Source organism: Actinia tenebrosa, unplaced genomic scaffold (genome assembly GCF_029948245.1).
Source record: "Actinia tenebrosa isolate PJP-AT-01 unplaced genomic scaffold, QUT_ActTen_1.0 PGA_scaffold0__85_contigs__length_37466705, whole genome shotgun sequence".
In the NCBI taxonomy this organism is placed as follows: domain Eukaryota; kingdom Metazoa; phylum Cnidaria; class Anthozoa; order Actiniaria; family Actiniidae; genus Actinia; species Actinia tenebrosa.
The window spans coordinates 5,814,420-5,826,810 of NW_028292569.1; the positions used below are offsets into that span (position 1 = coordinate 5,814,420).

Here is a 12,391-nt window from a genome sequence, read left to right on the forward strand (position 1 = left end):
CTTAAGCTGCTCTCGGGACCTCCACGGTTAGATAATTGGCAATTAAAAAAGGAATTATGTTAAGTATACTCGAAGAATTTCCATTTCGAGAAAATCACCCTTCCAAGGTCCTTATGTCTTTGCTGACCCCATATCAGTTGGGCGCGGCTTAGAGATTGTTTTGTCATTATTAAGATCTGTGGGTGAGATCACAATGCTTCAGCGCCGTACTGTCACGGCCACACTAAGTCAATCTCCAATCCACTATTTTTATGATAGTGAATAACTCTTACGAAAAAATAACTTTATATTATAAACTTTTTTTTTAACAAAATTAAAATTAAATTAAAATATGATAAAAAACATAATCAGTAACAATGTGCCAAAGAGTTGGATCAGTTAGGAAATCATTAGGAAATAAAGTAAAAAAAAAAGTCTTTCATCTGATCATTCCCCTAAACTAACTCTGATCTGAATTAAAAATGAATTCCAGAAATGAAGTTACTGATAGAATAAACCAAAATACAACATCTGTCATGTTTTTCAATAGCACTAAAGCAATCGGAAGGATCAGCCCTTAGTTTCATTTTTCAAGGCTGCTATTTCTATCACACGTTTTGTAAAGCTGCCTTGTGCCAATTACCACCAATCTGGTGGACATTTCCACAATAGCTAACGTCATAGGGCTTCATCTATTTTTGGTTGGTTACTTGATACTGCATTGTCCATTGTTCTCTGCCTTCCTATTCATGGTTCCGATTCAGACAATAGCGAACCAATCACCTTTGCAGCAGTTTTCCTAGTGGAGTTAAAATCTTGTCCCACAAACAACTAAAGTATCTGTTTTAAAGAATACTATACAATAAATACGAGACAATTTTCTATTCTTTTCGCAGGACAGTAAGCTATTGAAACAATTTATCAGAGCTTTAAATTCTGAGATATTCTAGATGATTTGTTAAGCTTGTGGGACATAGCAACGGTAACTAAGGGGAGTCGATCCTATCATAAGTCTTGGGTATCATGAATCGCGTCATGCGAAAGCCTTGTTGCCTTTGCAATTGTCGAGCTAAAGATGTCAGCGCAGTTGAATAACTGTGGGGGGAGGGGAGATGTCACTACTCGTTAATTTTAATTTTTTTGCATTACTGTGAGGGGATGGGTGGGGAAGGATCGTTAGTGTTAGATTTCATCTGCGTAAAGGTTTCTATTACTTTGATCTACAGCCTGTACTATAAGAAGTCTTAGATTGTCTGATTTCATTTTCATAAGATAAACAATTAGTCTTTTTACTTGAGCATCTCTTAACTCATTTCACAACCAATTAATTTTAATTGATAATCAATCAATTGTTAGTTTCTAACAGTAATTCCTTATTCAGAACCATTTTTTATTTCCCCTTATTCATTCCTTTCCCCTTCTTTTCGATTTAACACGCTTTTTTGTCCTTCTTGAAAGCCCAAGAAAAGGAAAATAGAATTATCAGCAAAAATACTCGAAATATCCAAATCATCCCGAAGGAATGATTGCGTGCTGGGTGTCAAATTCCACGTGACCAAACTCGACCTTGCAGATCCCATGATAAGCAGAAGTTGTCGTCGGCGAGGTGTTTGAATGATAATCTATCGGGGTATTTATGGTCGTGCTATTATCTCAAGACCAACATGTTCCAACACAACATCAAGTCGTGTTGATTAAGTAAAGAATGTCCGCATTAGATCATTGTGTGGTCTTGTTGATGCAGCGACCTTACCGTCATCTCGTGATCATATTTTTTCCTCCATTTTTCAAGGTTTCTACTCTTTTCCCCCTTCTGTTTATGCTAGAATAACGTGTTTTATATTGCCTGTGATTGATAGCCCACGTTGAAGTTAGAATGCGTGCGGCCGTTTGGTAAATATATATGCACCGTGTTAATCCATGTTTCAGTCATTAATCATGCACCACCCATCCACTCCACTTACTTTGCAATACTCCAGACATCACACTGCATGCCTTAAACATATGCATAGCGTTTAAATTTGCCTCAAGGACATTTTTTAAAATGTAAAACTTCAATGATGCCAAATATAAATTTTTAAAATAAAGACCCCTTTGACTGATAACATTACGCGAGAAGAGCATCATGGGATATGTCCCTTGTGATTGACAACATCACGTGACATCACTGGCTTAATGTTGTAAACACCAAAACAGCTTATAATTACCAACCCCTCGTAGGATAAGAGAACATATAAAGTCAGTTTCCCCTAAACCAATCAAAAGCCAGAGATCTCGATAAATCAGAATCTTTAAGAAAAACGCTTACGCCATACGTCCTAACATCACTTCTCAATAAGGAAAGTTACTTTTTTTCGGGGGGGGAGGGGGGGTAGAATTTAACTTTTTTTCAAATGATTGTAGCCCTCTCCCTTTCATTCAGTAAGAAACTCGTGACACACACCTATTAAGTCAACAAGAAAGGCTTTCGTTAAAATAAAAAGGTTTCAGAGGTTGACCCTGATTTAAAATAGTATTTAAAATTATTTAAATTTTTACTGAAAACGTACGTTCCCTAATATATAATCTGTTGTAAGTTCCAACACGTTGGTTCGTATCCCTACGGCGCGGATATCCTTGGCTTTGAGGGATTATAAACAAGATTATGTTGTGTTGTATCGTATTAAGCCGCCTTGTTGACTCGCTAATGAATCTCCTCTGAATCAACTCTGAATGCTTCTGGTGTTTATTCAACTAACCAACCTAGTCTTTCACATCAAATACTTTGAATTACTGGGTTACGACAAGATATGACGTGTTAATATGCTTGGTTAAACGCGAGTAGATTTTTGGATCAAGTGTAGGGGGCATAAAAACGTTTCTTGCTTATTACACATATTTGCAGTAAGGACACTCGTGAGCACTTCGAGTTTTTTGTCACTTTTATTAAATTGCACGATGTAAATCTTCCCTTGAGCCAATCAATTGGAAATGCTCATTGTAATCGGCTTATTTGAACTCAATGATTCATTTTATAAGAGGGTTGGAAATAATAGAAAGTTCAGGAAAAAATAATCTGGAAAAAAAAAACTCGTGTACCCTCTTAAACGATTAAACTCGGTGAGTGTCCTCACCGAGTTTAATCGGTTTAGGTAGGTAGCATTGAATTGTAAGGATAAAAAAATAGAGATGTATTCAATGTGGTGTAATTCCAGTTTTCCGTAGTTTAATTCTTTTTTTAAAGAGGATTAGTCTTAATCTTTTCTCTCTTTTTTCCTTTTGTTTTTATGATTATTCACATGAAAAATCTCACGAAAATGTTTACATATCTTATTTTATTTTATTATTTTTATTGTACATTTACTTTTAGTATTGTTCCTCATTTTGTTAGTGTTGCTAATCTTTTTACTACATACATAGACACATAAATGCATACTTAATTTATTGAATACAGCTCCCTATCGAGGTTTTTCATGTGACGTCATAGCAGCCGGCATGTTCGGGGGCAAAACGAATGGTATTTACTCCTTTGGAAAATAAATTTTCTTGTCATGCAAAATTATTGCATTACTCCCAACCACAAACATGGCTGCCGTGAAAAACCTCTAAAAGGGCTCTTCCTCGATAAATAAATTATTCATCGCTTCGCATAAGGATCAGCAACGAGATTCAAAGTACATCTTAAACAGCTCCACCCACGGGGCGGGGACGAACATTACTCCAGTTGAATGCCAAAGGTCGAAGTGCACTGCAGGTCTAATCGGTCCAGACCTTTCTGGTTTTTTTTATCGCCATTTTCATTGCTACGTGCTGATCGAGGGAGAAATAGGGCAATATACTGCCGTTAATCAAAGTAACTTGATCTGATCGATGGCAGTCTATTGCCCGATTTCCCTGTTGCGATTGTTCTCTCGATGAACGAGCAGCAATGAAAACAGTGGAAATTGTTTAAAAAAAGTCCATTTAAACAAAATACTGTATGTAAATAATGCGATATAATAAGATACTGAAGACCTGCCTTTAATATTTAATTTGATTATTTTGACTGTTCTTAAGGCGTACATTTACAACGTAAATGTAACGTGCCTTGCCGCCGACGGCTCATCACAATAACAACAAAGATATTTAATAAAAACCTCAATATAGCATCTTTGGACATTAATACATAATATAACCACGTTCAGTGAATCAGAAGCTTTCATCCAATCTATCACGCGCATCTTGCTTATTGGAAACTTGATGTCTTTGGAACTTGGGGAGCTGTTTGCAAACTTCTTGTAGCCTACGTACTGACATTCTCTTGTCTTTAGGCTTTGTACGTGCAAGATTGCATGAACCCCCTCCCCTCCCCCCCCAACATGGATTCAATGATACAAAAAATACAAGCCCACGCCCAAACATTCAATGAAGTCGTCTATCAAGTGACCCGTGAAATTGTTTTTGACTATTGCGCAGTCAATATTGCTTTCAATATAGATACTTTTTCGATTAATTTTTACGTCTCGTGGAATGAAAACCATGATAGTCAAATATTGATTAAAAATAAGTGAGGTCCTTTTATCATAATTAAGCCTTTTAAGTCTAATTGTTTGTTTACTTGTTCATAAATTCACTGATAGCTTTTCAGTCTTTGACTTCCATGCACCTGTGGAGCCGTCTATCGTTCACCATGACGACTCCCCTCTAACCACAAGCTGTCTCACCGAATCTAACAAAGCTCATGACCACATTCACAAAGATAAAAACTGATTTGAAAAAAATATGTTGGTTCTCCAATTGGTTGAGCGGTGAGGCCCTTTTTGATCTCTATAGGTGGCCCTAGAAATTCAATTAGTGTGGGAGGATTTCTATTGGTCAATACCTCGCACCTGTTTGGAGTTCTTACTTGGATATTTGTATGCAGATTTCGTTTTCCCAGACAAAGAACGTCTGAAGTCTCTGACGTGGACGCCCAGGTTTTTTAAATAATAATCAACCTAATGTAAATATCACATTTAGGAAATATTCTTCAGTCAAAATAAATGGGCTTTTTGAGATTATTTCGTCATATGAAAGCGTGGGTTTGAAGATTGGATTTTATTTTTTTTACGAGTGTAATTTCAAGAGTCGGTGTATATTTACAACTGAAGTCAGGGTAACAAGTTGTTTATAAAGTCGACGTTGGGTATCGATTGAAATTGGACGTTTTAAAGGCGAACAAAGACTATTTTTAAATCTTCGGTTCGAGTTAAAAATAATAATATTAGTACGAGACAGTTTCCTACTCACTGCTCAGTACCACTTTTTAATAATCAAAACCCTTTAATATTTGTCTATTCTACGATTTTCCCGCCACAAAACCGTGTCTTATTTATCTCTAGTTTTCCCCAATTCACAATTTCATTCAAATTGCTCAGCTTCATCATATATTGACCTTTGAACAGAACAAATTTTATTTGAACATTTTGGGAGTTTTTTATTTTGGTTGCTGTGTTTCGTATAATTCAATTCCCAGCCAAATCAAACGAAATGAGCGTCTGGTTTGTTTCTTAAGTAAAAGAAATGTCATTTAAGTATAACAATTTTCCACAAGGAAATTTTAATAATATTTTTGGGCCCAAATACATAAATTTCGTAGTAAAGATTTTCCTTAACAAAGGTGGCATGGTGCCATGCGAAGCTGACTAGCTAAAGTGAATGCGAATCGTCACACCCCAACAATCCACCACCAAGAGATATAAACAGTGACAATGAATGCCTTTCTTCATTTTTTGCATTTTCTCACTTCATCGTAATCTCTTCTAAGTTCCTGTTCAAATTATGGTTCTTGGATAATCAAATAAGCCGTGACCTCAGCTTTCAAAAGTAATCAAAATTTTCTACTTAAACGAAAGGGGAAAAATAGGGGTTTTATTCAAGGAGTTAATGTATAATGTACTTAATAATTCCTTTTGGGCGACTCCTCTTTGTTCTGTACGAGTAAAACTAAAGCCACCGGCTTGGAACACGTGCTTAATCTAATTTATTGTGAACATTTCCTGGATCGTATAAATTTTCCCAAGTTGGAACACGCGTCGAAATTCTTTGAATTGACTGGATTATAACACTGTGGGGGAAAAAATGATTGATGATGAACAGGGGATGTTTAAAAAGAAAGTATAACTCCACCACCAGTCAGTCTTTGTCTTGTCTGTCTGCGTTTAAAAACGTATGAATTTACGTATGAAAACAACCTCGAAAGTGACTAAACGTAAAGTTTCCCGTGAATAACTCGTGATTGGCAAAATTGCAAACTCAACTGAAATTAAATCTAACCAGATTATATTCCTGCATAAATTTTACATGCACTCAGATCTATTTTTACCTCTCAAAGGCTCTTCACTTCGACGAAACAGGAAACTTTCTTTGTCTCTCTATCAGCTGTTATATCAGATCCACAATGCAACGCGGACTTTACGCGCCATTTATGTTTAGCCATGCGTGTGGACGCGGGAAAAGTCATTCATTTCGATAGTCACATGACTTGCGAGTAAAACCCACCAATCAGCAAGCGAGGAAATGAAGAGTATTACCATTGTACTTCAATGTATTGTTTAATCAACCAATCAGCACCCCCTGAAACCTACGCTGTTGTTGTTGTCAAAATGCAAATAGCTATTTTTTGCGACCTCGTGTAAAAGGAAGAAAAAATTTTTTTGTTGCGACCCACCCACCAAGTTGTAAAGTGCTTGAATTTTATCCGTATTACTATCAAAGAACTCTACGAAAAATATGCCAGAATATGATTCACAACACACAGATATCAGTGATATCGATGTCCATGGAAAGAAAGCTCGCTTTACTGCAGGAAAAGTTTGGAGTTCTACAACTCCTCCGGGCAGCCGTACTCTCGAACTCGACGGCGTTATCGAGGTTTTAAAGGAATACGATTCTGTGGAAGGCAACGATATAAACTGTTCTATTTGTGGTGAGTAAAAGCTATTGGAGTATTTCTTTAATTTGAGGAAATTTTTAAGACTGTAGTGGATATTTTACGCGCCAAACGTGGCGTACCGAATTCATTCATTTACGACTCCATCACTCATGTTTACATCACGATTTGAATTAAATTCGCCGGCTAGTAGAAAAATATTTCCCAAAAATCTGTTTCGGCTTAAAGCGGTTATTTTATTTCATACTTCAGCTGAACAATTATTTCTTAACTTTCTTGGAGTATATTTTTGGCCATTCAAACGGCAATACTATTTTTAACAAATATTTTGAAAATATTTTGAACACGAAAGAAAATTATTTAGCTGGATAAACAAACGCGGGCCGTAACTTTCGCCTGTTCCTTTATAACTTTTTTTCAAATTACTTTGTTATTTTAAAATCTTTTGAATTACAAAAGTGTTTACGAGTTTCTGTTTCTGAAAATCGTTTGTTTTGATGCTAAATCTTGGTGCGTAATTTTTATCGAATTTTTGTTCGATTAAAGCGAGTCATGTGAGAGAAAGCCTCGTGTTTCGCTTCAACATAACTGAAACTAGTATATATTTTTTTCTTGCGCCGTTAAGATATCACCTCATACTAAGAAATAAAATAATTTTAATCTATGTATAAGGATTTTGAAACTCATATTTCTAAAAACTAACGTAAATAATTAAAAAAATTTTTTTTGACAATATAATTTTTGTTTGTTGTTGACAGTTCGTCAGTCGATCTTTTTTTAGACGACACGTCTTAACTTGCATTTTTTACCGATTTTTTTCCACAGGAAAGCTATACAAAAGTAAAGTATGCTTTACGAAACATTTATGGGAGCATAGTATATATTGGGATACTTTTGACGGCGTTAAAAATCAAGAACGAGTACTCTCCATACAAGCTGCAATAATTCTATCGCAACCATATTTGGAATTTTTGTTAGTTACGTCGCCTTCGTCGAACGAAAAAAGAAAAGACGATGTTGTGAAAAATAGTGGGCAGAGAAAAATGGCGTCGAGAAAAAGAAGTAGGGGTTCAGAATCTTCAGTCGAATTATAATTTTTCTTAGTGTGGTATATAGCATTACTACGTTGTAAACATTAATATGTATATTCAGGTCCCTTGTGTATATTACACAGCCCCGTAAGGTATGTCATTTGACAACAACATAATTATTATATATTCCATTGAGTTATTAGTTTAAAAGATATAATTTTTTTTGAGATTGTATTCAAAAGGTTAAGTTTTGTTAAGTTTTTCCTAAAGTTGCATAGATATGAATTGTAAAGGCTTGTAAAATAGTTGAAAATATATTGTAAATGATGTCTAATTTGTAAATCATTATTTCCAAGTCCGACATATAAAGGGCTTTTTGACTTAAAAGACGGAAAGTTTATAGGAGATGTAATAAACTAATCTGTTTCAAAGTACCAAAAGTTTTGTGTCAGTACATAAATTTTTTTGTCCTCGGGTGCCAGGTATAAAATTACATACAAGAACCGACTTCAAGAGTTAATTTAGGCATGAATTTTTTCACATTGGGGGTTTATTCACCTTATAGCAGGTTAAAGCAGTCGCTGGAGCTTGTAAGTAGGCTTTTTCATTGCGCCATTGAAAACCAAAGACTTGTACAATATGTATAAAAGCAAGTTGTTTGCGTACAAAGTCCTCTGGGACTAACAATTTACAGTTTGGAATGAGAGGAATTTTTTTTGACAAAACGTTTTGGCACGCTCTTTCCTTTCGTAATGTGGTAGGAATTTATTGGAGTTCAAAGTATCCTGGATAGAGAGCAAAGTCAAAAGATTTTGGCGCCTTTTCCTTGTTTTTAAGATTTATCTGGTTTGTTTTTCTAATGAATTAAGTGCATGAGTATAATTAGAATAAAACTCGTTAATTCTGCGGGATAACGCTATATGTATATAAAAAAATCAAAAGAAATATTTTTACCCTAAAGACGAAATTGATTTTATGTTATCCAAAAGTAAGGCCGGGTTTTATCAAATGGCAAAGAGTGACTTGCGGAAGGATAAGTTTACAAGCGTCACGCTGTTCAACGCAGTGTCCTGTTGTGCTGTGTTTATGTATATTCAGAGCAAAGGTTTTCGAGTGAGTGGGTACAGACATGTGGCAGTATGCAAATGTCCATGATATGCATCAATTGAAAACCGGCCTTCTTTGCAGTCTTAAAGTATACATTATGAAAGCACTTGTTGCGCTATTATTCAAATACTATCATTTTCAAAACATTGACAGTATGAAGCGGTCAATATTTAGCTCGATAAGAAACCAAATCAAGCACTAAGTGAAAACATACCATGATGTCATCGGTGTCTCTTTCACGCACTACCTTTTAAAAACCATACAAAATTAATGGTATAGCTAAAGTGAGGCAAAATAAGTTCTTTATAGATATTTTTTTAATCCAGAGAGCGTCAGTCCTGCCGCATGTTTTTAAATCAACATGACGAGAAAAAATTTGCAGCTATATTCAGCCAGACAATATTTATCTTTGCATAAATGTTCGGTATTTCGTTATCTTGTCTAAAGTCCACCGTCACAACGTTGGTATGGACGATGTAAACATTGCTGTTTCCGTTTTCTCATTCATTTCCGGTATTTGTTGACTGATGGTTTCCTGTTGACCGTGTGACCAGAAAAATTGCATATTCAGATGCTTTGGGGGGAAAATGTACTTACGTTTTAAAAACGAAAAACGAAAAATAGGAACGTGTGCGTCATGGATATTGCATAGGTTTCTTTAATTGAAGGAACGAAAAATAAATTTTTTAAAGATAAATCTTACCAATGGACCTGGGAAAATTAGGAATCAGAGGTCACTGTTCTTTTGTTTAACACCGAAGGAGGACAACCGGGACCACCGTTGTTGATAGCCCCAAGACACTTTCTTATAGATATCAGATGTTAATACTTATATCTTGAATGAAATATCCCAGGCCCCCATGGAAAAATTGAGTTTTGAGCAGTATTTTTCTATCATGTAGAGTTGGCAAGTATTCAGACAAAGTCTGCCTTCTTAAACAAGACTTTTGTTGTTGTTTATATGGAGTGGAATGTAAAGAGTACACTCGCTTTTGATGCAATTTGCTGAAGTGCCAGATCTCCAGAATGCACTTTTGTCAACACTTCGGAAATTGCTCAATCGATCGCAGAGACTCCGGGCAAAGGTCGGTCTTTGGAGTGGAAGCTAGATAAAATTGGTACTTCACTGCCCTAATTCCTAACTCTAATCATAGTAACTATGTCCTAATTCAATGTTTCTGTTGTAAATGCTTTTGATGTTGCCGATATATTTTGACTATTGATGAAATTGACCAAAGTCCTTTATTAGGAAGGTGTTTATTCCTTGGTGTGCAAGACCTCTTACAGAAATCCAAACAATTTTAAGAGGTCAATTTCCGTATATTGTACCTTTCTACATTTACACCTGCAAAGTGGATAACTATATGATGAAAACCCTAAATTCGTATTGTTTATTCTTTTCGTTTTTCGAGATGCATAGAACACTGGAAACAAGCAAGATGTAGCTGTAAGTGAGATTGCGTTACATTGGTGTTGGTTATTGTTTACGTAGTTAGGTCAAGTAATTTTCCATTACATTTTGTGGTTAGCCAAAATCGAGGGGAATTACATTTTTCGTGTCATTAGGTTTGCGGTAACTAATTACAAGGTTCAAAAGTCAGAGTTGATTTAAAATTAACACATATGAAAATGGTTTAATCATTGCGCACGGAAGTGAACAACAAGAGCGGGAATTGGGAAGCCTGTCACGCATTTTTAGTAGATGCGCACAGGAACTCCGTAAGCCAAAGGAAACTGGATTTACTGGTTTTGTTGTTTTGACTTGAAAATTTGTTAAATCGAGCTATAAAAAGATAAAACATTTCGTATACAGACGGGGATATTGTTATTATGATAAAAACAAGCCCCGGTTGCCGTCTGTTTGACCTTCTGTCTGAGCCGGAGCCCGCGGTGGGGAGCAAAAACATCCTGGCGACCCATCTTACCTGGGGCTAGACAAAAGGTGCTACCCGTTGCACTGATGTAAGCGTGCATAGCGTCTCAATTGCAAATCATAAAAGGAACTCTTCCATTTTTATTCCAAATTGTACATGTGTACTTTTTGTGTGTCATCAGCTCCCAAACAATGAGCAGCTACTCAATGGGAGTTGGATTTTTTAATTTCCGGATTTCGCTTCCTTTTGGTGGAAAGCAAAAACACAATATTAATACCAAGATTTTTCGTTGAAATCAAGTGTAAAGGGTCCATTTCTTTTCATGCATATTCTCTGCCAATCAGAAATGAGGAAAAGAAAACACTACACCAATCGCGCAGAAATCCGCAGAAAGCGCGCACGCTCTAAGCTTCCCGCCAAAACTCTCCAGGCCCGCAATCGTTCATGGGAAACTATTGATTGAACCTCTAAAATATTTACAACGAAGGAAAAATGAAAAGGTTTTCCTTTTCTTCTTGAAAAATGCACGCAGGAAATAACGTAAAATGGTAAAGGCTCAACGCAAAGGTAAGCTGTTTTGCCTTGCATCACTCGTTATATTATTTTTCATTGTTTTCATGGACTGTTTGTTTGGGCCTCGCCTAAACCAAGGTTTGACTTCATTCATCGAACTACATTTCTCCTTAACCCATTTTAATGGCTAGTAAACGATAATTCTAATTTGAAAAAAATCTAGTTTGAAAGGAGTGTAGTTGGTAAGTCGAAATCTATAGGTCACTGAGGGCGTACCTGCTGCAGTTCCGTTTACTCTCTATACCATGAAAGAGAACAAATATAAAATCTGCTATCACAGTTAAGAATTTATGCAGTGAAAGTGAAGTTTTCTTCATTTGATAAGTCCTAACTAGGAAATGTATTGTAAAATTCTAAGAACAATAGGGTTTAAAATTGTTTGCTGGCAAAAGGAGAATGATAAATATTACTCAAATCCAACTAGTGGTCTATTGTCAATGCTGCATTCTGATTGGATGAGCTACTGATAGGCTATAAGTTATAGCCTACTAGCAGCAAAGAAGTGCTGGCTTTGAAAACCAAAACATTGAATTAAATTTAATTTGCATCTATATATTTGACTGACTAGTTTGATTTGACTAAAACAGTTAGTCCTCTCACCCTCATGGCCTATGAGGCTAACATGGCTGCCATCAATGGTGCAAAGCCTTTATAGACGCCTTGCATGTGATGTCAAAGCAGCTCTCGACCTAGGGGACAAAACAAAAGAATTCCAATCTCCTGAGAATAATTGCAACCTATTGTTTTGTCTTAAGCTGCATTCCAAAGTGCTGCAAGGGGTTTATATTCATGAAGGAACATATGGAAAAATAGATGCATATTCAACCCCTAAAAAAATTCAAACTGATGCTGAAAAAAGTTCCCTGCCTCTGCAGTCTCTAAATACTACTATTTTGTTTTGATACTTTTGACTTTCATAAAAGAATATGGCATCAGAA

The 12,391-nt window shown here is 35.9% G+C and overlaps 1 protein-coding gene across 1 annotated transcript; it reads left to right on the plus strand.

The window, feature by feature from the left end:
- Positions 1 to 6,597: 6,597 nt before the first annotated feature.
- LOC116293939 (uncharacterized) lies at positions 6,598 to 8,339 on the plus strand. Its single transcript, XM_031701444.2, has 2 exons — positions 6,598 to 6,904; positions 7,694 to 8,339. The coding sequence occupies exons 1-2, from the start codon at positions 6,709 to 6,711 to the stop codon at positions 7,960 to 7,962; spliced, it is 465 nt and encodes a 154-aa protein (XP_031557304.1). The 5' UTR covers positions 6,598 to 6,708; the 3' UTR covers positions 7,963 to 8,339.
- The last annotated feature ends 4,052 nt before the right edge of the window (positions 8,340 to 12,391 follow it).